The sequence below is a fragment of the Lactuca virosa genome, chromosome 9, assembly GCF_052849685.1.
Source record: "Lactuca virosa cultivar CGN04683 chromosome 9, Lactuca_virosa_CGN04683_v6, whole genome shotgun sequence".
Classification (NCBI taxonomy): domain Eukaryota; kingdom Viridiplantae; phylum Streptophyta; class Magnoliopsida; order Asterales; family Asteraceae; genus Lactuca; species Lactuca virosa.
In genome coordinates this window covers 66,614,634-66,638,015 of record NC_136434.1, presented here as the reverse complement: position 1 = coordinate 66,638,015, position 23,382 = coordinate 66,614,634, and the positions used below count along the sequence as shown (strand labels likewise).

General features: G+C 32.3%; 1 protein-coding gene and 1 long non-coding RNA gene across 2 annotated transcripts; both read right to left on the bottom strand.

The window, feature by feature from the left end:
• Nucleotides 1–12,689: 12,689 nt before the first annotated feature.
• On the bottom strand, nucleotides 12,690–13,792 carry LOC145135507 (uncharacterized). Its single transcript, XR_013719856.1, has 3 exons — nucleotides 13,055–13,792; nucleotides 12,861–12,932; nucleotides 12,690–12,793 (listed from the first exon to the last, which is right to left on the bottom strand). It is a non-coding gene; the product is annotated as an uncharacterized LOC145135507 (long non-coding RNA).
• A 4,275-nt stretch (nucleotides 13,793–18,067) lies between these two features.
• LOC145139334 (uncharacterized) lies at nucleotides 18,068–18,670 on the bottom strand. The gene has a single exon (XM_079073195.1). The coding sequence runs from the start codon at nucleotides 18,668–18,670 to the stop codon at nucleotides 18,068–18,070; it is 603 nt and encodes a 200-aa protein (XP_078929321.1).
• Between the last annotated feature and the right edge of the window lie 4,712 nt (nucleotides 18,671–23,382).

Genomic DNA, 23,382 nt, shown 5'->3' with positions numbered 1-23,382 from the left:
TCTGAAACTCGATTCATAGGAACTACACTACTATGTAACAAGGATAGATTTTATAATAAATTCGAACAATTTTATGATAGGTGACTTTGTAAGCGTTGTTAATTAATAATGAAATGTCTAAATATTCATAATAATGAAATATCTAAAAATATTCATTAATAAAAGTGGAGTTATACTAAATTTTTGACTAAAATTAATTTTAATATTTAACAAAATACTAAACACTAGCGCAAGGCAGACTGATGATATTTGTGTGCCGCAAAATATGAAACAGTAGTGCTGGAGGAAACTAATCCTCGGGTATTGGTTTGAATCACTCATGCTGCCTGCATGGTGGATCAGAGGAATCAATTGTTCACCTTTTTACCATGTGTCAAAGTTCTTTGGAAGTGTGGGACGAGGTTGTTTTCTTTGGAGAACCTCATTGTTTGCAAGTGTTCTACTTTGGTGTGCGGAAAAGAAAGTCATTTAAGCAATTTCTATATGTTTTTTTTTGGGTGATGGTGAGGTTTAGAAACAACAAGATTCATTCAGCCTCTTTGCAACATCTTTCCATGTTATCGAGTGAGATCCACACTACAAACAAAACGTCATTTAATGGCACACAAAAAATATTATTAAATACCCGAAATGTGCTACTAAAGGCCTTTCGGAGAGAAATAACTGTACATATAAAAGTTCCTACTAAAACCTTTTGGTGATATTTTTCGGTTTCACCACCGCAATGTACTAGGTTTTTAGTGGCACTTTATTATTTGTCACAGTCAATGAAAATTATTTGTAGCACAAATTTTGAGCCGTTAATTTCCATGCAAGAAGTTATGTTACTTTTTAGTGACCCTTCTTGTCATGGTTATAGAAAAATATTTATGGCACATATTTTTTGTTTGTGTCGGTAAATACTCATTCGATTCTTAAATTTATGTTATTTATAACGAACACATTTTTTAACTATAATAAACTAATTAAATCATAGGTTGTGAAAAATAATAAAAATTAGATTGCTTTATTAATATTCTAAATCAAATGTCTAAATAAATACTAAATATGTTTAAATATAGAGCAAAGTACAAGTTAAACCTAAAACTAACTAACCAAAGTAAATAAAAAAAACTTTGAAACCTGATTATAGTTAAACTTCTTTGTCAAACTTCATGGTAACTTGAATGACCTCGAGTTCGTTCTTCTCAAAAATCAATACTAGTTATTCCCGGTCAAAAAACAAATAAACACAATTCAGTATGCAGTTGAATACAACATAATTTACGAAGTAACTAATTTAAAATTAAACACAAATGGTGTGTGTGTGTGTGTGTATATATATATATATATATATATATATATATATATATATATATATATCAGAAGATGATCTTTGGTTGATTGAATTAGAGTTATGGAACTGTAGAATTGTTACCTCGGATCTGAAATAAATTTATGAAAACATACCTCACTACTACGTCGAGTTCTTTGATCTTTAAGTCCATAAACACGTCTAACTGGCTGAGTCATCTTCTAGACTCAACAAGTTTGCTCAGTAACAGAAAAGGTTGGGGAACCACGACCCAACTCGCCGAGTCCTAAGAACGAATCGTCGAGTCCCCCAAAGTCTAATTCCATACAGTCGATTTTAGTTGGGCTTAATGCATCCAAAACACAGATCTGGCCTCCTAGGGTCAATATAACACGTAAAGTTACAAACTTTACATTCATGAATGGGTTATCTAGCTCAAAAGGCCTTAAAATGAGGTTCACAAGTTGCATGGGACTCCCATGGCCATAAAGTTAGCACCTTTATGCCATGGAGTCCCTTAAAGGTTCCAGATGTGAACTCTTAACTCCAAACATGCTTGCATCCATGAATGGTTCCAAAAATGGCTCCTTAAAGCCCTAAACTACTCCATGAAGGGATCTAGCAAATGAATAGTCGAGGTATAGACTTTATACCTCGAATGAACTGGAGATGGATCACAAACTCTGGATCTACTTGTTTCCTCTTGAACTCCCAAGCCTCGTCTTCCTTCTCAAGCTTCAAAACCACCAAAACACACAACAATGGTTCAAGAACACTCAAAATGGGCTAGGGTTTTGTGACTGATGTTTGGAGGTGATGGAGGCTGAAGTTGAGACCAGATAAAGTGTTTAAATATGGTGCAAACCCTAAAATTTAGGGTTTCACTCTGGCAGCCCTACTCGTTGATTGGAGGCTCTCGACTCGTCGAGTAGATTTCGAGTCCCGCGTCCAAACTTCTCACATTCCTACTCGATGAGTTTGGGGCCTCCAACTCGTCGAGTCCCTTTAAAAAATGCATAATTCTTATTTAAATATGTACCAGGAACCGGGCGTTACATTTTCGCATAACCATTGTTGCACACCTCTTATGCACATCCCTCTCTCTCTCTCTCTCACTCACTCTCTGATCGATCCAGTTCATCCCGAGGCAGTCTCGGAAGCTCCGAGTCCCAAATCTACCCCACATAAACGAATCACACTACTAGGTTGAGTTCACTCCCCATTTTTACTGTTTTAAAATGTTTTATGATGGGGGGGGGGGATACATGTTATAAAAACTATATCAGTGATTTTATAAAAAGTATTATTATTTGTAATATACCAATAGTTTATACAATACATGAAACTTTACGATAATTTTATGTCTGATAGTTACCTTGCCTAAGTTTTAAGGATGATATTATGTCTAGTCGTTATAATGCCTAAACTTTAAGAAAGATATTATACCTGGTCGTTATAATGCCTAAAGCTACAGTAGAAGATTATACATAGTCGTTACGCTGGCTTATACTCTAAGATAGCATAGTATTTAGTCGTTATGCTAGCCAAAATGAAGGATAAACATTGTACTTAGTTGTTACTTCATCCTAATATCCTATCAAATAATATCAATATAATAGTTATATATATATATATATATATATATATATATATATATATATACGTATAATTATAATTATGTAAAAGAATTACATTAAAGGAAAGCTAAAGGAAAGAATAATAAGATAAATAAATCATGCTTAAAGGTTAAACAAAACAATTGTTAAATGAGTATCATTATTCATCCTTTAGCCGATTAAGTTCAACTAACCCTGGGCCAATAATCGTTAGTTTTAAGTTAGCATGTTAATGTATGTATAGATCTATATCGGGATGACACCCCCACCTGCGCTTGCTAGCTACAACCCCGACATGCATAAATTTTTAGTATTTCGACGTCCGATGAAGCGTCATGGCGGGGCAATATCAAGTCAATAACTTGATTATAGGAACTCATTGTAACATTGTCCATCAACCTTAATTAATTAAACTACCTATAGGGGAACTCCTTGAAAGTAGTCAAAGTATGAAAGGATAAGAAAAATGGATAAAAATCTATAAGGAAAGGTTATTGGATAAATGCGGAAGGAGTCATTATCCTAGGAAAATAAGATATAAAGAATAAAAATCTTCTAAAAAGAAATGATAAAACTAATCTAAAAGTAGAAACCAAAAAAACATGTGAACTCACCAACATTATGTTGACGTTTTCAAAACCCATGTTGAATAAATTCAATAAGTGGCTGATGGAAGTCATATTTGTTCTCCTATTATTTAGTTTACGATTAGAAAAAGTTCTTGAATATCAAACAATGTAATCTATTATTATTAATAAATAAAAGTAATGTTTGTGTTACATTAGTGTGTATATAACTGCCTCCAAGATCTAACATCCTAACGTCGCACATCCTGGCGTTTCCGTCGCCGGCCAGGGGCGTGGCAATTATGTGTATGAATTGTATATGTGTTGTGGCATATGGTATATTGGGGGAATTCAATAAGCCCCGACTTACAATTGATGAATAACTGCTTTTCAGGTTGTTCTTCGAATCGAGGAATGGCTCACGAATGATTGTACCTGTATCGAAGGCATTAATAAAATATTTTAAGACTTCCGCTAAAATTTTCTTTTTAATTAAATATGTAATATAACGTTTGTAAGAATTATATTTTGAATAAATAAAAATGAAAGTTGCCTTGAAAATCAGGACATTACACTTGTATTATTGGTAAATAAGCGTATTTGAGACTATCAATGACCTTGTTGATATTCTTGGTAGGCCCTTGACACGTTCGTGTCTAATTTGTGTTGTTATGGGACACAGAGACACAACTCAAATGTTTATTGCCTTTGTCTTTTGATAGCAACGTCTTAATTTCACTCCCCCGGTATTTAGTTGTCATCCATGATGATGCACAAGATTTGTGTGACAACCGGCAAGTTTCTGGTCAAGTTAAAGTCAAGTCAAAGTCAAGTCAAGGTTAACGGGGCAACTGGTCAACTCATCTAGTGCTTATATGTTAGGAATTACCTTATGTTTTTCTAATGTATGACTATAAATCTTAATGCAAAGTAGCACTTGAAGGTTTCAAATGTTCAGAATTTAAAACCCTAATCTTATTGAGGAAGTAATAGCTCTATAAAACATTAGTAAGTGCCCTTCGGGGGTATATAACACTCGAAATGGGATGTAACTAAGTCTACGACCTTTGAACTACGAAGAAAAACATTAATAAAGGCCCCCAACAAAGTCTCTCTCAATCTCTCCCACTGTATCTCTCTCGCTCCAAAATCTCTCCAAGAATATGAAGTCTCTCTCCAAATCTCTCTAAGAATATAAAGTCTCTCCCAAGTATCAAATCTTTCCCAAATCTCTCCTAGAATATAAAGTATCTCCCAAATCTCTCCAAGAATATCAAATCTCTCCCAAAAATATGAAGTCTCTCCTAAATCTCTCCAAGAATATCAACACATATATAATTCATACACATAATCTCTCCCAAATCTCTCCAAGAATATGAAATCTCTCCCAAATCTCTCCAAGTATGTGAAATCTCTCCCAAATCTCTCTATGTACCTTCCTCAGTCGAAAACAGCCCAAAACCGGAGGAGAAAACCTAAAAGGACCCTCTTGGTCCAGAACCCTCTTGGTCCGGAACCTCTTAGTCTGGAATACCTTCTAAGGAACCAAGAGGAGTGCATTTTCGGAACCCTTGTGCTTCGAACCTTCTCACATGACTCCGGAAGATCTCGCTTAAGGCTGCTTCGGAAACGTCTAGACCCGCTCCGGAATTTTGAGTCGCTTCGCACCTGGTCGATCCGGACCACTGACGCCGCCTCCTGACTTCGGAACTTCGCCTGTGACTCCGGAATTGCGAGATTTAGCTCCGGAACTCCTCTGTATGCTCTGGAAATCCGAGAAGATGCTCCGGAATTTGCTTAGTGGCTTCGGAATCCCTCCTAAGCCTTCGGACCCTCGCAGAAACCAGCCCCCACTCCGGATTTTTGCCATTTTCGGACCTTTTTACCATTTTAAGGCATTTTGACGCTGGAAATCACACCAAACTCATATTTTTCCTATCTTAGACCCCTTAAATCACTATTTTATGCCAAAAATCAATTATTTTAATATATTTATATAAAATAGAACCCAAGATTTTTAAGGAGATTCTAAGCAAATAAAGGGGTTTGACTTTATGATGTGATCCTAATTCCTCATTTCCCATGCAAATCTCAGTAAAACATGTATTATCCAAAGGAATTAAGCCTTATCCACCAGCTTTCCATGCACATGTCAAGTCACCCTTATCCTCCCCTTTTGATACGTGAACATTTCCTCCCTTATTCCACTTCTCACTCCTCACTTCCAGAAAACTCACAAGAACACTCTTAACTCCTTCAAGCTCCAAGTTCATATCTTCAAAGGAAATTCCCAGATTTCTTGGGTAAGTATTTTATCTCTCTAAATAAATATTCTTTACATTATTTTAAGATTTCACTATGTTTACACACAAAAATTATTCCTAGAATCCTTTAGAGATTTAAGAATCTTCCAAGTTTTGGAGTTGGAGACTTCCTCATCACTCTTCAAACCACCCAACAAAGATAACCAAGGTGAGCTTCATACCCCACCTTTTTCCTTAGTTTTTATTGATTTTGGGGGAGAGTACAAGTCACCTCTTGTTCTAAATTCTTGAATGATTGCATGTATACGTGTGTTGAAATATTATCCTTTTTTTATAACTCTCTGTGAACGTGAGGTTTCACAGAACCCATGAAGATAAATAATATTTTAATCACTACATGAATAATACAATTTACAAAAGGAGCCTCCCAAGTTCTTGGGGGTGTTTAACATGCACCCTTGTATCCATGCTCTTCATAATTAGAGATGAAAGTTGTTGAAATAGACCATGAAATGTTGACACTAAGTCTAGAATTTCGAAATTTGAACCTTTTGTTCCATAAACGACTATTTGCAAACTGTTAAGGGGTTATTGATAAAAATTTGATATAAGTAAGTTCACCTAGAATATATGCAAATAGAGCCTTTATGACAGAAAATTTTGCATGTCATAAAGCTGTTGTCATAACTTCACAGAAGTCATAGTTTACACAAATCATAACTTAACATTTCCCCGGTAAATGGGGTCTCACTTAGTATTACATAGAGAGGAGAGCCATTTTAGCCGACTTCGCTAATATTGAATCGATTCGATAAATATTTAAAGCGGATTATTTTCAACAAATGAAACGAAACGGAATATCTAGTCAACAAGTACAACTATTATTATTTATTTAGTAAATAATGGATTTCAACGATTTGCGTGAAACTGTTAGTATTCTAGTCAGACAAATCTTCACAGTACATATATTAATACAATATTGTACACTTTAAGTCCTGTAAGAGTTATAACTAGAGTCTCCTGGAGGGAGAGCGGGAATTTGTGTATAGATCTATACGGGGTTGACACCCCGCACCTTCGTTGTTCGCTACAGCTAGACCGGTCAGTCTAGGGTGACAAATGTCTTAAACGAAACCGACGCCTGAAGAACGTCATAACGGGCACTCCGTCGTATTAGTATGGTTATAACGACTCACTAGAATATATCAGAAATGTACTTATACAGATTTTACCTTCGGGTTTATAATCAACTGTGTCTTGAATTACCTCAAATGAGACTTTTCGCACAAGTGTTATTGCTTTAAAAGCTACTATTTTATACATCAGAAAATATCGGATTTTCTGGAGGAAACGATTTTATTCGATTTTGAAAACAAAGAACTAAGACACACATGCAACTATACTCGATTTGAACAAGACTTACAACGATTTTGATAAGAAAATATTGGATTTTCTAGATTTCTAAACTATCATCAAAGTTTTATACGAAAATGCTTATGAACTCACCAACATATTTTATGTTGACGCTTTTCAAACGACTTGTATTCTCAGGAAACCATTAAGCAGGTTGTGGATCGCGGACTCAAGATTATCTTGCTATATTTTGGATTTGCTTACTGATGTCTCTTTTGTGTAAAATTTGAGAACATGAACATGATGTAAAACAATGTAAGCTTGTTATATTGACGTATGATGTTTGGGTTTGCTATGTTTCATTTATATACAACTGTTATGATACTGCATAATGACGTCACCCGCCTCCGGACGTTTCCGCCGTTCTGGTCCGGGGGTGTGACAATTTGTTTTCTCCTCATCATTCTCGAGCTCCCTAAAATAGGGAGTGGCTCGCTATGCTTGGCTCGCCAAGCCTCGCTACTTGGGGTGTAGTACATGGTTGTGATTGGTTGTTGCCCTATTGACTTTGACTGATTTCTATTTCTTTATTTATTTAAATCCCCCCCCCCCCTTCAGCCTTAAAAGGAACATGAAAATTCATCCATAGACCAATTCCTAGAAAAATATGTAATTCTGATAATGTGATGAAATGCACGAATAAAGAGCATAGTAAAATACTATATAGAATAATGAATGTAATTGCAAATATTGTAAGACATCTTAATAAAAATAATATACCAATTTTCCTAAAGTGAAAAAGTTAGTTAAGTTATTTTCGTTCTTAAAATTGATATGTTTAACAAAGTATTCATATGAAATCTTGTAAGACATCTTAATAAAAACTGATATGTTTAACAATGTATCCATGTGAAATGGTTAAAGTAGGTTGTTAAAATTTCGATATTGTTCCAAAAATCTTGCGAATTTAAGATTTTAGAAATAAAAAAAAGATCCCGATCACACTACGATTCCAATCTCACTCCCTTTGGTTTTATTTTATAACCGAGTATCCAAAATTCGTCTATTCAACTTAAAATCGAGTATATCAAGTTGTAATAAATCTTGTAGATCATTATCATTATATTTCATCAGTTCATCTCAAATTAGGCAGAGCATATGACAACCATCAAAAATAGGTCAACGATCGTCAATCGAAAACGTGAAGAGAATCAATGCAATAACCTAATGTATAATGTTTGATTATTTTTAAATGAAAATACATTGTTATACATCCTAAAATATAAGAAAAATCGGCCAGAGAACATCCAAAAACTAAGAATTTCAGCGCGAAAAGTTTTGTATTATTATGTAAATATAATAACATATTCCAAAAGTACGCGTCGACACGATTTCGGAAATATAAAGAACGCACAAATTTGACTTCATATAAGGAAGTTATGATTTTTCTAAGTTTCGCAATCAACCCTATGCAAAATTGTGCGTCATGAAAAGATAGATGAAAATTGGTTGAGTTTTAACCAAAACAGTGTAAAAGAGAATTGTAGTAGTCGTAAGAATGAATCTGTGGATATAAAGAATATCGAGAACGGAGTTTGTATAAGAGAATTATGATTTTCGAAAAAATCTTTTAAGGTGCATCCCTTTTAAAAATACAAATTAAAAATAAAAGGGAAATTAGGTAATGAAGTCTAAAGATAAGTTGTAGTAATCGTTGATACTAAAGTTGCGATATAAAGAACGTTGAAAACGAAGCTTGTATGCGAAATATATGAATTTTAATGATTGCAAAAATAACTGCTTGAACCGATCAGATCCCGCCACATGTCAACATCCGATTGAAACCTTGCCACCGACGCCAAGATGCGGGCGCCTGGGTCAGGGCCGCGACACACCCGTCAAACCGATGTCCTATAAATAGTTGTCGAAGTGCAACCCTTTTGCACACAAAAATTCTCATATATCTCTCAAAGTTTGAAGGCTTTCTCCCCTCCTCAAGTCGAGCAATACCGAGTCTTCTGGCCATTTTTAGGCGAGAGCCATCGTTATATAATGCGAGTTACGATGGTGAGTTTCACGACCCCTTTTTAAGATATTTTACTATTTTTTGGGGAAGGGGGGTACACACTTAATTAATTACTTATTATATATCAATTGGTATTGTTATTTATAAATGTTAATGCATTATTTTTACAAAAACTTAGTTATACCATGTCATTACTTTGCCCATATAATATCGTTAATTATTATGCGATGTCATTACTTTGCCTATATAATATCGCTAATTATTATATGTTGTCGTTACTCTTCCCGTTTAATATCGCTAATTATTATACGTTATCGTTACTCTGCCCATATAACATCGTTAATTATCATACGATGTTGTTACATTGTCTGTTTAATATTGCTAATTATTTTACGTTGTCGTTACTCTACCGGTATAATATCAATATTTATTATACAATGTCGTTACTATGCCCGAATAATATCGTTAATTTTTATACATTGTCGTTACTTTGCTCGTTTAATTTTTACAAAATAATTAAACGCAATAGTTATAAAATGATATTATAACTATACAACATAACTTTGACTTGATAACTTGAAGTTATAAAGTTAAGCTACAAATTTTAAGGCTATTCATGCAATGGTTAAATGAGACGCATTCATCAAACTAAGTGGTAACACATAGAACCATCCCTGCCTAGAATCACAAAATCTTTTCACTGCCTACAACGCTAGCGCGGGGCACACAACGCTGGTGCTGAAGAGTCGTGAAATCTGTTTACAACACACCATGACAGTGCGAGGTGCACAAAGATGGTGCCATATAGAGGCAGGAATGTGTCATGTAGCTCATTGTAACCTTGATATTCACACACTAAGCAAACAATTATATTAGTGAAAATAATACTTATATATAGATAAACTCTACTTTTGATATAAAAGTAGACTCTTAGTAACATATTTTTGATATAAAAGTACATTCTCAGTAAAACATACATTTTGTATAAAAGTACACTCTAAGTAAACATACTTCTGATATAAAAGTATGCTCTCAGTGAACATAGTTTTGGTATAAAAGTACACTCTCGGTAAACATCCTTTTGATACAAAAGTACCCTCTTAGTAAACATGCTTTTGGTAAAAAAAAATACAGTACACTCTTAGTAAACATACTTTTGATATAAAAGTACACTCTCGGTAAACATACTTTTGGTATAAATGTACATTTTCTATAAACATACTTTTTGTATAAAAATACACTCTCAGTCAACATACTTTTGGTATAAAAGTACTATTTCCATAAACATACTTTTTGTATAGAAATATCCATTTTATAAACATACTTTGGATATGAAAGTACCATTTCTATAAACATACTTTTGGTACAAAGTACATATTCATTAAACACACTTTCGGATAAAAGTACTTTCGATATAAACACTACAAATTTGTAAACTCACCAACATTATGTTGACGTTTTTAAAATCGAATATATTCCTAGGAAATCAGGAGATGGAAGCTTGCATTACCGGAAGTCAAATCGTGAAACCATAGTCACCTATAGACCAGTGATGCAGTTTTATTAATTAGGTTACTGTTTAAGGCATCAATGTATTGTAACTCTGAATATCATGGTAATCTCTCTTTAGTAGTAATACATTCACTATTTATGTTATGTTTTTTTGCATTGTTTAATGTAGTTCAGTAATTGTGATCCATGATGACGTCGTACAGTCCGACGTTTTCGTCGCCTGCTGGGGTGTGACAAAGCACACTCATAATAATCTTTTGTGATCTTACTTCTTTAGTTGTACAATATCAAAATGATATCTTTTTTTTTCTAATTAAGATGTTTTCTTTTTAATTTTTACAATTTGTAGCAAAAAAAATATTTGTTCATGCTTAAGAAGTTAAAGTTGATTTCACTGTCGACATAAAATGATCTCAAGTAAGATTTCGATCTTGACAACCTAATAAACTCATGTTCAAAGAATAGAAATTGTAAATATTACATATCAAAACACAAGCAATTAAAAAAAAGAGTCATATCAATATATAGTTGATTGTATATTCTTGACTTTAGAATATAGAATTCAAAACTTCCCTTTCAGGAACTCGTCGATATGATATTATTACTCGAAAATTTAATTACCAAATAATTATTATAGTTGAATAAAAAAATGTTAGAAAACATTCAAAGTACACCAAATGCGACAAGGTTCTATAGACGAATGGCATATATCTATTGTGGTTACCTGACGGTAGCTTATAAAACTTATTTCCTATGTAGGGTATAACTTAATTTAATGCTTTATGTTCTATGTATTTATAATACACACATTCTATAATTACATTTTTAGATTTAAATGATAGTTTCAATTATATCATTTTTATTCAATGGTTACTATGATATTGTAAAATGTATACTTAAAGGAATCTAATTATTTGATAACTTAGCAATGATGCATGGATGAAATCGAAACAAAGAGATGCCCAATGGCATTCTTGTTAAGATTTCGATCTTAATTTTAAGATTTTACGACTTTATGATCTTATAAACGAAAAATGATCTCAGCCATACTAAGATATATCTGAACAAGATCTATAATGAGATCTTAGGATCATGGCTAGGATTTTAATATCTTAACGAGATCTAATCCTACCTCTTTAATTTTATTATATAGTCGAGCCTCCAAAATTCGTTATTCAACCTGAAACTGAGCATCACAAATAGCAAGAACTTTCATAGAGCATCATATTTTATAGATCAATCACGAATTAGGCAGAACACAATCATGAAATTCCCTTTCAGATATTATGCTTTTAGTTTAACATGATCACAATGATCTTATTTCTTTTTCTAGTTAAGATGTTTTATTCATAATGTTTACAATTTACGACAACAAAAATTATGGTTCATTAATAAGAAGTTAAAGTTGATTTTACTATAGGCGTCTTAATCAACATTAACGTATATTGGGCACATCAGACCTTGCGAGAAAATTTGAATGTGAGTTTATTTTGTCAAATCCTCCGATCACGATCCAATCTTACGATAATGATACTCTAAAATGATCTTAGGTAAGATCCCGATCTTGACAACTTTGGTAACGATGAAGAAAAGAACGTAATTACATTATGTGACATCTAAGAGAACATAAAAACATTTATCCAATATAATAACGGCAAAGAAAACTAATTACAAATAAATATAAAAGTAACCATGATGCAAAAACTAGATAGGTATTTATATACTGGTTTTATATTTTATAAAATACAAAACTTCATAAATGGTCCTCGTGGTTTCACAAAATCTGAAGTTTCATCCCTAACTTTAAAAAACCTCACACATGTGGTTTCAAAATTTTTAATATTTAGTCCTTATGGCTCACTTCGTTAGTATTTGTCCGTTAACTAAATGGCATGTTCGTCATTTCGCTACCTAGGGACCATTTATTAGGTTTCTCTTAATTTCAAAAAAAAAACATGATATTTAATATGTAAGGGGTCCCTCTCTCTCTCTCTCTCTCTCTCTCTCTCTCTCTCTCTCTCTCTCTCTCTCTCTCTCTCTCTCTCTCCCATTTGAAGAAAAAGAAAACGAGTCTCCCTTTTTTCTTTTTCTTTCATTTATGTTTCTTGTTTTCCTTTCTTTGATTTCTCCTTCCTTTCCCCTATGTATTCCTGACCAGTAACCTATAAACAAAATGTGAACTCAATTTGAAATGAAAAAACCCAGATAAAAAACTGAACTCTAGCTAACCGTTGTCATCCTCCAGTCGCCATTGGTTCGTTATCTGTCCTTCTTGCCAAGTGAGCAACAATTGTTGACCATCTAAATGTAGAAATGTGAAATTAGAAACGAACCCTTCATTTATAAAGATTTTTCACCTATATGGTTATAGTAATGGTTTAATAGTGACGATGATGCATCATTATGAATCATTCAACTTGTACCTGTTACCAAGAAGATCATGAAGTTGAATGATTGTCCTTTCCTCTTCCAAACTGAACTTTCAAAGCCAATAGGAAACCAAATCCAAGTCAATCGCGAACTAAATCCATTTATGTTCGATTTCCAGATCTACTAACGGTTTGATGTCGTGTATTTGGTGTTCTTAGTAAGAGAAAAAGGGTAGAGAGATAGAGGCGTGTGTTGGAGGTTGTGTGTTCAGCTCAACTGCTATACATAATGAATCCAAAATCAAAATCACTGCTACAAATTCTTCATTAAGGTATCTGAGAACGAATCAAAGCCAATCGTTCATGTAAAGAACAAAATCGGAATCAAAAGCATAAATTACGGTGGTGGATTTCACAGAAGGGAGAGAGGGGGAGAAAAATAAGGGACAACAACCCATTTCAATTCGATTTCCAGACCTACAAATGGCGTTTGAGGATGAGTGTGTAGGTGCGGTGGCGGTGCAGGTTTGTTTTGCAGTGTACTGTCGGTGGATGGTGACATTTATGGCGGGGGGATTGATGGTGTTACATTGATAGTGGCTTGGTTTTGCCTCTCGCTGGAAACCGTTGTTTCCATTGGACCTCCGACGAAGAGTCCAATCCTTTTTTTTCCTTCCCCATTGGTAACGATCAGAGCCTCTTTTCTCCCCCTGCAACTATTTTGTACCCATTAGACCCAGAATGGTGGTCGAAGAGGGCTTTTGTAGAGGTGGACCAGAGGCGGTGATATTGGATCGTAGGTGGTGGTAACGATGGCACAAATGAGCGGTTATTAGGTTCATATTAGGAGTCGTTGAAGGAGATTGAAGGGAGGAGAAACATTGACTTTTTCAGTCAAACATTGTTTTCAAGAGAGAGAGAGAGAGAGAGGGAGAGAGAGAGAGAGAGAGAGAGAGAGAGGGTGGTACCCTTGCATATTAAATTTAATTTTTTTCTTTTTAAAAAAAAATTAAGAGAAAAGCTCATAATGGTCCCTCGGTAGTAAAATGACGAAAATGCCCTTTACTTAACGGACAAATATTGATGGGGTGATCCATAAGGACTAAACATTAAAAGTTTTGAAACCACAGGGACCATTTATGAAGGTTTGTCTTTATAAAATGAACTTAATCACAACTAGGGACTCTAATACAATCGGACAAGTGTACCTATTCATATATCATTATAGCAATGGTAAGACCAGAATGTTGAACATTTGAGGAACAGATATGATTCCAATATAAAATATCTGCTACTAATTAAACTAAAAAATAATACTAAAATATGAGTTTTCTGATTTTAAAGTTCAGAAACTTCTGACGTTAATTTTATGCAACTAAATAGCAAACAAGTATTTAAACTAGCAAAATAGAGCAGATTATGATTGAAAACAAGATGCTTAAGGTACTTCCGTTTAGATCCAATTCACCTCTTGACTATGGTTGATTTATCTAATAGTGCAATAGATTTAACTTTGTTATTTACTAATTCCTAATTTGACTAGCATTCATGATCAAATTACTAATCTTTTGATTTTAACAGATTATTAATTGCAGTGATCAAGTGAACTAATTATTCTAAAAATTAGTGTTTAGTTCGAATTATTAAAGACTTGAATATTAAACTGATATCATTGATAATGAAAATCAATTATTTATATATGAATCTTAATCGTATATGTTCTCGCACATAAAAGTTACCGACTTTTCTATTTAACCCTAAGTTTTGATCAAACTCTAGTCATATAATCTTAAGGTTCATAAAATCATATGATTCAAGCATATTAAGATAGAATGGTCATCAAACCCTAATAATACTCAGCAATAAATAGAAAAGATTATGACTTTCACACATTATGATTTTTATCAAGCAAACATAATGAATAAACAACTAGATTAAAACCGAAAATTGAAATCAAAACATTGTTTTGAGGCTCACCTACTCTAAACGAAAGTATAGAGGTTTTAGCCCATGATTAAAGCAGAAACGCAAATAAAAACGAAGTAAACTTTGTTAAATATGATTAAAACAAACAAACCAAATGATTATATGCGTATCGACTCTCGATCCCTTCGAATCTCGCTCCAATAACGATCTCTGGTCTCCAAAAGGGTTCGAAAGGCTCTCTGGTTGTCAAAGTTTGAAGAAGATTTGTTGCATAATCAAGAGGTTGAAAGAATGTTGTATTTATAGACATGTAAAACGTCGCGTCGTGGATATGATATTACCGTGTCGTAGTGTCTAGAATCTTTCGCGTATTTTCCAAGTAATTTGTGTTGTAGTTTATCTAATATATACATCGATCAGGTCACGAATCCACGGTGCCAACTGTATGTTACCAAGCCGCAGTCTTCAGATTTTGATAATTCTTTGCTCTTTGATTATCCTTTTATCCCGAGAATGTCTTTGTAGCTACAAAACAATATTTAGACATAATAAGTATCAAATATCTTTAATTAAGACCAAAATATAACTAAAAATACTAAGATATCATATAAAATATATGAATATAAATAGCGATATCAACAATATTTGTAGATATACATTGCCACCCCTTGAACTTAGCCTGAGGAAGGATGACTGAACATGAGATAGGAAAAAGTTAAGCAATTTTTCCGACCACATGTTCACGAACGAATGAAGTAACACAGATAATCTAATTATATTTTGTATGCTAATAGAGGACTTCATTATAGAAAATCCGAATGAAATTCATATTGTCAAACCGTGGAGCTCCCATGTCAGTTAGGAACCATCGTGGCCAAATTAACTCATGATTAGTATTGGCAATGGTGTTATACTCAACGTATGTGTTAGATCTAGAAATTAGAGATTATTTCTTAGTCTGACAAGAAATGACAAAATTGCCAACAAAAACAATTAATATATGGTAGTAGACCACTGTCCTAATTAGCATCTAAGAAGCATTTTAGAATAAGAGACAAGTCACATCAGAAGTGAAGTGTCTGAAACATATGCCCTTATGATATCGAAGAATATGGAGACCAACTACATGGTAATAAGAGTAGGAGAAACCATGTATTAAATAATTATGTAAACCATGCATATAGATGAATCGCAAGGAAAAACACACCATTGTAGTCCAATTCATGTGTCTAGATGATTCGCAAGGTAAAAACGCAAGAAAATAAAATTATAAATAAATCATGTATTTTTCATCTGCACACTATGCATATACACAACATGCAGTCGGATCATCTGCACACATGTACATGGAAAAAAAAGTTTTTTTAATGTGTTTGTTATCATGTTTTGTTGACTCATAGTATGAAATAAATCACTCAAAAATTTGCTTGTTATCAATTAATAGAAAACTAAACCGAGTAAATTTGATAAATTAAAAAATGTTAATTTATAATAATAAAGTTTAGCTAAATAAATAACTATTGTTATATATATTGCATATAACCAAATCTAATTTCATTTAAGATACATGTTATGCGGTTTGTAAAATAGTTAAAAAATAGATATAATTATTTTTGGTTTAAAAAGATTTAGAAAACATTAGATCTAAAAATATAAAAATTAAAAACTAATTTTTTTTTAAAAGTTATTTAATCATAGTTAATTTTTTTAACTATATTACAATTACTAATGATTATATTAATAAAAGTAATTTTCAATTATAATATATATCATTTTATTCTACAAAGAAATAAAAAAATAAAACAAAATAAAAATCACACTCAAGTGGAATAAAATAAGAGGAGAAGGAATATATATAACTTTACATCATTACGTATGGAATGTTCCATCTTATTTTTTGGTGGTAATCAAATATGATTTATTATTATTATTATTATTATTATTATTATTATTATTATTATTATTTCAGTGTTAATACTTCATTTCATCCTTTCTAGTTACTGTGTATACCAAAACGCAACCTAATCAGTTACAATCAATTGAGATCTTAAAGAAGGACCATAGGCTATCCCAACTTGCAACATTAACTTCCACGTTTACATCTCTCTCTCTATTTTAATAAATGAATAGATTTATTCTAATATTGACAAGTGTAATAATATTAGAAATCATCATTAATATTATATGTCACCTATCATGCCACTTGTTAACGTATTAATTATCCATTTCAAATTTCAAAATTTAAATTTCTCATTTTAATTACATTAAATTTTAAATTTCAAATTTTAAATTTTTTTCACTTTAATTATATTAAATTAATAACATTAGATTAAAAAATTAAATAAAATTTATAAAGATTATAAGGTGATATAAATTCACATATTTATTTAAATCTACAATTATAATTTTATATAACTAAAAAAATATCTTTTAAGTAATAATTTATTTAAAATAATTGATTAATAATTTTGATTTTTTAATATGAAAGTTTAATTAATTTTATAACCGTGGTTCTCACGGGTTATAAACTAATATTACAATAAACAAGTATCGTTATATGATTATGATATATCAAGCAATACAATTGAAATAAATTATATAGAAACAAAAACATGACTTATATGTATATGTATGGTGAATGCACATGTTACATCATATCTTTGAGTCAAAACATGGTTCCTTGTAAAAAATCCCAAATATAAGATGTTTCATTTAATGGTGGCAAAATTAAATGATTCTAAGTATACCTTTTTTTTAATATTAGGGAATTTTGTGTAATTTGTAAAATTGCAGGTGATAATTTAATTAAGTTATTTTAGTTTACGTTTTTTTTAATCTTCGCTAATATCATGTATATTAATTGGTGAGGTCCATAGGCAATTGGTTGTCATGGTGAAAAAGAAAAAAAAAATATATTCTAATAAATAAAATCTTTTTGTCACATGTCACATTCAGGGGCGGAGCTTGAACAATTTTTTTGGGGGGGGGGGGGGGGGGGGCGATTTACCGAAAGTATTATAAACTAAAATTAACGTTCTTACAAAAAAAACCAAATTTGTTTTTACAAATAAACACAAAAAAATAACTAGAAAAAGAATTACAACTCAGCCCGACAACCTTTAAGGTCTTTGAATTCATCAATTACCGACTTCGAATAATGTTTTCAGCAATTTCTCTTTCTATGTAAACCACCAAGTTGTTTGCGAGAAAGTCATCCGACATCGTATTGCGAAGACGGTTCTTGAATATTTTCATTGCTGAAAATCCCCTCTCTGTTGTTGCGGTAGAAACTGGAAGTGTCAAGATTAACCGCACCACTCTATCAAGCAAATAATACGTCTCACGTTTCTGAGTTTCCACAAGACCCTTGCATAAGTCAACAATAGTTGATACACCACTAAGCTTGGGATTCTTTGTCATATCAATATTAAAAATCTCCAATTGATATCTTAATTGGATTCTCTCTTGCTCCGTAAAATCTTCGGGATAATACTTCTCAACAAGACGACAAATTTGATCAACTTTAATCACTTTAGGGTGTTCTTTTGAAACTAAAGTAGAACTAAGACTTAATAGCTCCATCGACTGATCATTGAATCTACTATTCAACTCATGTAACTGTTTGTCCAATGTGGTTGTAAACAAATCCACTCGATAAAAATGTTCAAAAGTAACATGATTATCTGTTTTTCGAGGCCGGTATCGAGTAGAAGTATATGGAGCATTCATATCCGGCATATCCATTTGATGTTTTTCACAAAAAAAACTTTACATGTGCAAGTAAAGAGTCTCATCCCTTGTTTCTGAATTCATTTAGACTCTCCTTTGTTGCTGAAACTAACTTCATGGCATTAAGAATATCTTTAGATTTCTTTTGTAGAGCTTGAGAAAGTACATCAGTTTTCCCCATTATTTTCTTTATCAAGTGAAGAATAAACACAAACTCAAATGATTCCTAAAATTCCAACAGGAAAGAAGTCAAGAACTGAAGAACAGGCTGAACAGCATCCGAATTGAAACTTGAAAGCTCAATTGCTCAAAGCTGAAAGCATACCTGAGGATGGGGAATTGGGAATTGGGGAATTGGGGATTGCAGCAGATGAGCAGAACAGCAGCAGGTGCCAGGTAGCACCGTAGCAGCACCGCAGTCCGCAGTGGCGCAGCACCCAGCAGGCGACGTCGCGACGAGCAGGCGAGTGGCGACCGACGACGAACGGATTCGATTTGGCGGAGTCGACTTGCGATTGAACGAAGATTGAGGATGGGGCCTGGGAGATTGGGGCGGAAGGCGGAAGCTGATTGACGATCGTCTCTCTCTTGGAATCTTGGATCAGCTTCTTGGCAACACAAACATTAGATCAACTAATCAGGAGGGGCCACAGCCCAAAACTCACATTGCTGGGCTTATAATTCCGAAAATTGAACATATATATCCTACTTCTAGCCCAAAATTCAGGGGGGCCACAACCCCTCCTGGCCCCATAAAAGGTGCGCCCCTGGTCACATTCTTATTCATTTTGTCACATGTAATTTTATGGTTATTTTAAATTAATTTTTATTCCACATGTCATTTTATGGTTTTTCTATTTTATTAAATTTCATATATTATTTAAATCTAATAATAAATGCATATCAATTTCATTAATGGCTTTCCTTGTAGTTTCAAGATTACTAAATTAAAGTTTCATTAACTTTTTTTATTTATTTATCTAAATTATTTGTTTAAATTTAAAAGAGAAAAAAAACACTTTAATTTTTATAATTTAATATTTTTCTCACTTTTCTTATAAATTCAAACTTCTCAAATATTTTGAATTTTACATTAAAATTTATTTTAAATTAACTCATGTAATACATAGGTCTCACACTTAGTTATATCTATATAACCAAACAGTTGCAACCAGTTGAAAAAATGGTCAGGATAATTATTTTCAAGCCAAGACTAGCAAAGATGGTCAGCCATAATTATTTTTTATCTAACTTTTTCTTTTTATTTTAATTGCTATATATTAGATAATTTATTTATTGAAAAATTTTATATATATATATATATATATGAAAAATTATTGATATATTTTATTAACTTTTTTTGTTGTGATAATGTGTTGTTAAATGATAAAATAAAAAAAAATTGATTGGTTGTACATATGAATATAAAATAAATTCTGAAAAAATAGGTTGTGAATAGTTGTTAATAAACATAATCTAATTTTAATTAATTATAGAAATATTTTTATTTAAAAATCGATTTGGTTCAAAACCTGTCCGATATTTAATTTACTGCACTAAAAACTTTTGAAATTGTTATATTAAGTAACTAGTTTATAACCCGTGGGAACCATGGTTATAAAATTAATTAAATTTTTATAATAAAAAATTTAAAATTATTAACCAATTATTTTAAATAAGTCATTTTAAATGAATTATTAATTAAGAGATATATCAAGTTTTTAAAGTTATTATAACTTCAAATTTAACATATAATTTGAAAATGTAAATTTGAATTTTGAAATGAGTTGTCTAATATATCTACATGACACATGACACAATATTAATGAAGATTTGTATTAGAGTGACACTTGACAAAAGGAGATTAAAACTATTCATTTATTAGAATAAGGATAAATTATTCTAATGTCTTGTAATAACATTTTTACTGAAATAGTATTTATTAAACATTAAAAATGTTTCATTTACTGAAATAGCAACTCCATCCGAATTCCACCTATTTATTTTATCGCCTCAAATTAAACTTGTAATGAGAATTAAATAATTATTAATGATTCGAGACTTTGATCATTGTTCCAAAATAATTTAAACGTTTGTGTATGCATGTATACATTTATGGGTCGTAAAGTTGATGAATGCTTTCTTTGTAAGTTTCATTGTGAAAAAATATGCATTCTAAAAGAATGAGATGTTTAGCTAGTCTAGAAGGAGGTGTAAGGTTCATGTAGAAAGAATATGCATTCTGAGGGCAATGATGGTGGCGATGCGTGAAGTTGGTAGTGATGCGTGAAAATGAGGAAGATGGTGGCAATGCAGAAATGGTGATTGCATAAAATGACGAAGATGGTGGCGATGCAGAAATGGTGATTGCATATATGCATAATTTCGATAATAATTAGTTTAACTAACCAAATTATTATAATACTTCAACATATTTTTTAAATACCATAAATATATCATCATATTTTATTATCATACACACACATACACACACACACAAACACACACACATATATATATATATATATATATATATATATATATATATATAAAACCCGAGTTCTGATTATGCTTTCTCATACTTGTATTGATAGTCTTAAAGTCCAAGGAAAGATATGAAGTGAAGATCGAAGCTTGAAGAAATTAATAGAAAAAATATGAAGAAAACTAAAATTTGGAATTTATCACAAGGTGCGTGCAGCATCCAGGCCCTTGGGCTGGTGGCCTACTTAAGGGGTATAAAACCCTAGATTTCGTCATTCTAAGCCCCCACAGCCTCTAGAAAATCCTTAGGTGAAACCCTAAACTCATCTCTCTTGTTCTTGAGCATTTTGTTGACTTTTGTGCTTATTTTTTCAATTTTGGTGAAGCTTGAAGATAAAAAAAAAAATTCTTTGTGACAAGTAAGGTTGTTCCAAGTGTAGATCCATCAAAATCACTCTATTTTTGGATGTTTGTGAGTAAAATGTTCATATCTTGCTCTTTAGCTATTTAGATCTTGTTATATGTTGTTTTTAGCACTTTTTGGTCATTTTGCTTGTGTTCTTGCAGTTGAGAGAACTCCAACACCTTTTGAGTACCTTGGATTACTTTATGAAATTATTGGACTTGGAAAAATGGAATCTTATGCATTCCCATTAATTAATGCAATAGTTATGGCCCTTCTACTCATTTATAAACTTTAAGTTTAGATCTTAGTTGTTTAGACAATCCTAATAGATAAAGTTGAAAACTTTATCCATTAAGAGGCTATTGAGAATCAGATCTTAGAAGTAGAAGCCTTGACTTAATGAAATAAGTCAAAAAACCCTTTTGAAAATGGTTTGGGGCGTCACATCTTTTAAAAGGCAACCAGGCACTTCTGCTTTTTGTTCAAACATGTCTAAATTGAACTGGAATCCAACTATTTTGTCCTGTTGTGGGCGTTGGGCGCCTAGAGGAGGGCACAACATGCCTTTTGACAAGAAGTTTGACTTTTTGAATGGGTTTGACCTTGGGTCAAACTTTAGGTTTTTGGGTCATAGACTGAGGTTTGACATTTACCTAATGTAATGTGGTTCATGAGACCGACCATTACATTTATTCGTGTGCAGCTATGATTTACAGGTTTCTACGAGATGAGTTTTCTCATTATATTATATATTACAGTATGTATTTGATGTATGTTAGGATGTGGTTATGTTGTTGCGTTCTTTTAGGCAAGTAGACTAGTTTAGTTAGTTGCATGTTGTTGTTGGATTTTTTGTTTGTCTGTCTGTTATATATGTCGACATATCATGTTATGAGTTAAGTGTGGTCTAGCTTTGTGCTGAAGGCCAAGATACTCGAGGCGGTCCAACTTTGTGCTAAAGGCCAAGGGTGGACCAGCTTTGTGCTGAAGGTCAGGGGTAGTCCGGGTTTATGCTAAAGGGAAAAAAGAGTGGACGAGCTTTGTACTGAAGGCCAAAAGGGAGGACCAACTTTTTGTTGAAGGCCATTATTTGCATGCATTGTATGTATATTATTGTATGTGCTATTTTGAGGAACTCACTAAGATTTGTGCTTATAATTGTGGATTAAATGTTTTTCATATACTTTTTCTGATAAGAAGTCGTGACTATATACACATATCATCAACTTTTATGTTTTGAGACTTTGGCAATGATTTTATTTATACTCTAATATTGAATTTTGGATTAAGGTTTATGAACAAGTGTTTCTATCTTGATTATGGTTTTATGAAAATGGAAATGTATCCTATTTAAAAATGAATAACATTATTATGAAAATTGGGACGTTGCAAGTTGGTATTAGAGCCATGGTTTGAAGGATTTGGATGAACATTCATGTGATTCCAAACTCAAACTAGGATTTGAGAACTTATACCAATATTTTTGAATTTTTTTTTAATAAAAGGGAAAAGAGATGCGATGTGTACAGTCAGTCGGAGTTGGAAAAGAAAAGTGATTCCCAATATATTCATACTAAGTTACATATGTTGATATGTGAATTGTTAGAAATGCATGCTACTATGTAAGCGAAGGATCTTTTCAGGAATTTCATGTTAGAATTTTTTGACACTTGATATTTCTTGTTGCCTTAAAGTTTACTTGATATTTGTTAATTGAATCTCTTTACTTGATATTTGTTATTCGTCTGTATTGCATGTTGTTGTCTAATTAATACCTTAGGATAGAGACATTCATTCAAATGTATATCGTATCCTCTATTATATACGACTTGCATTC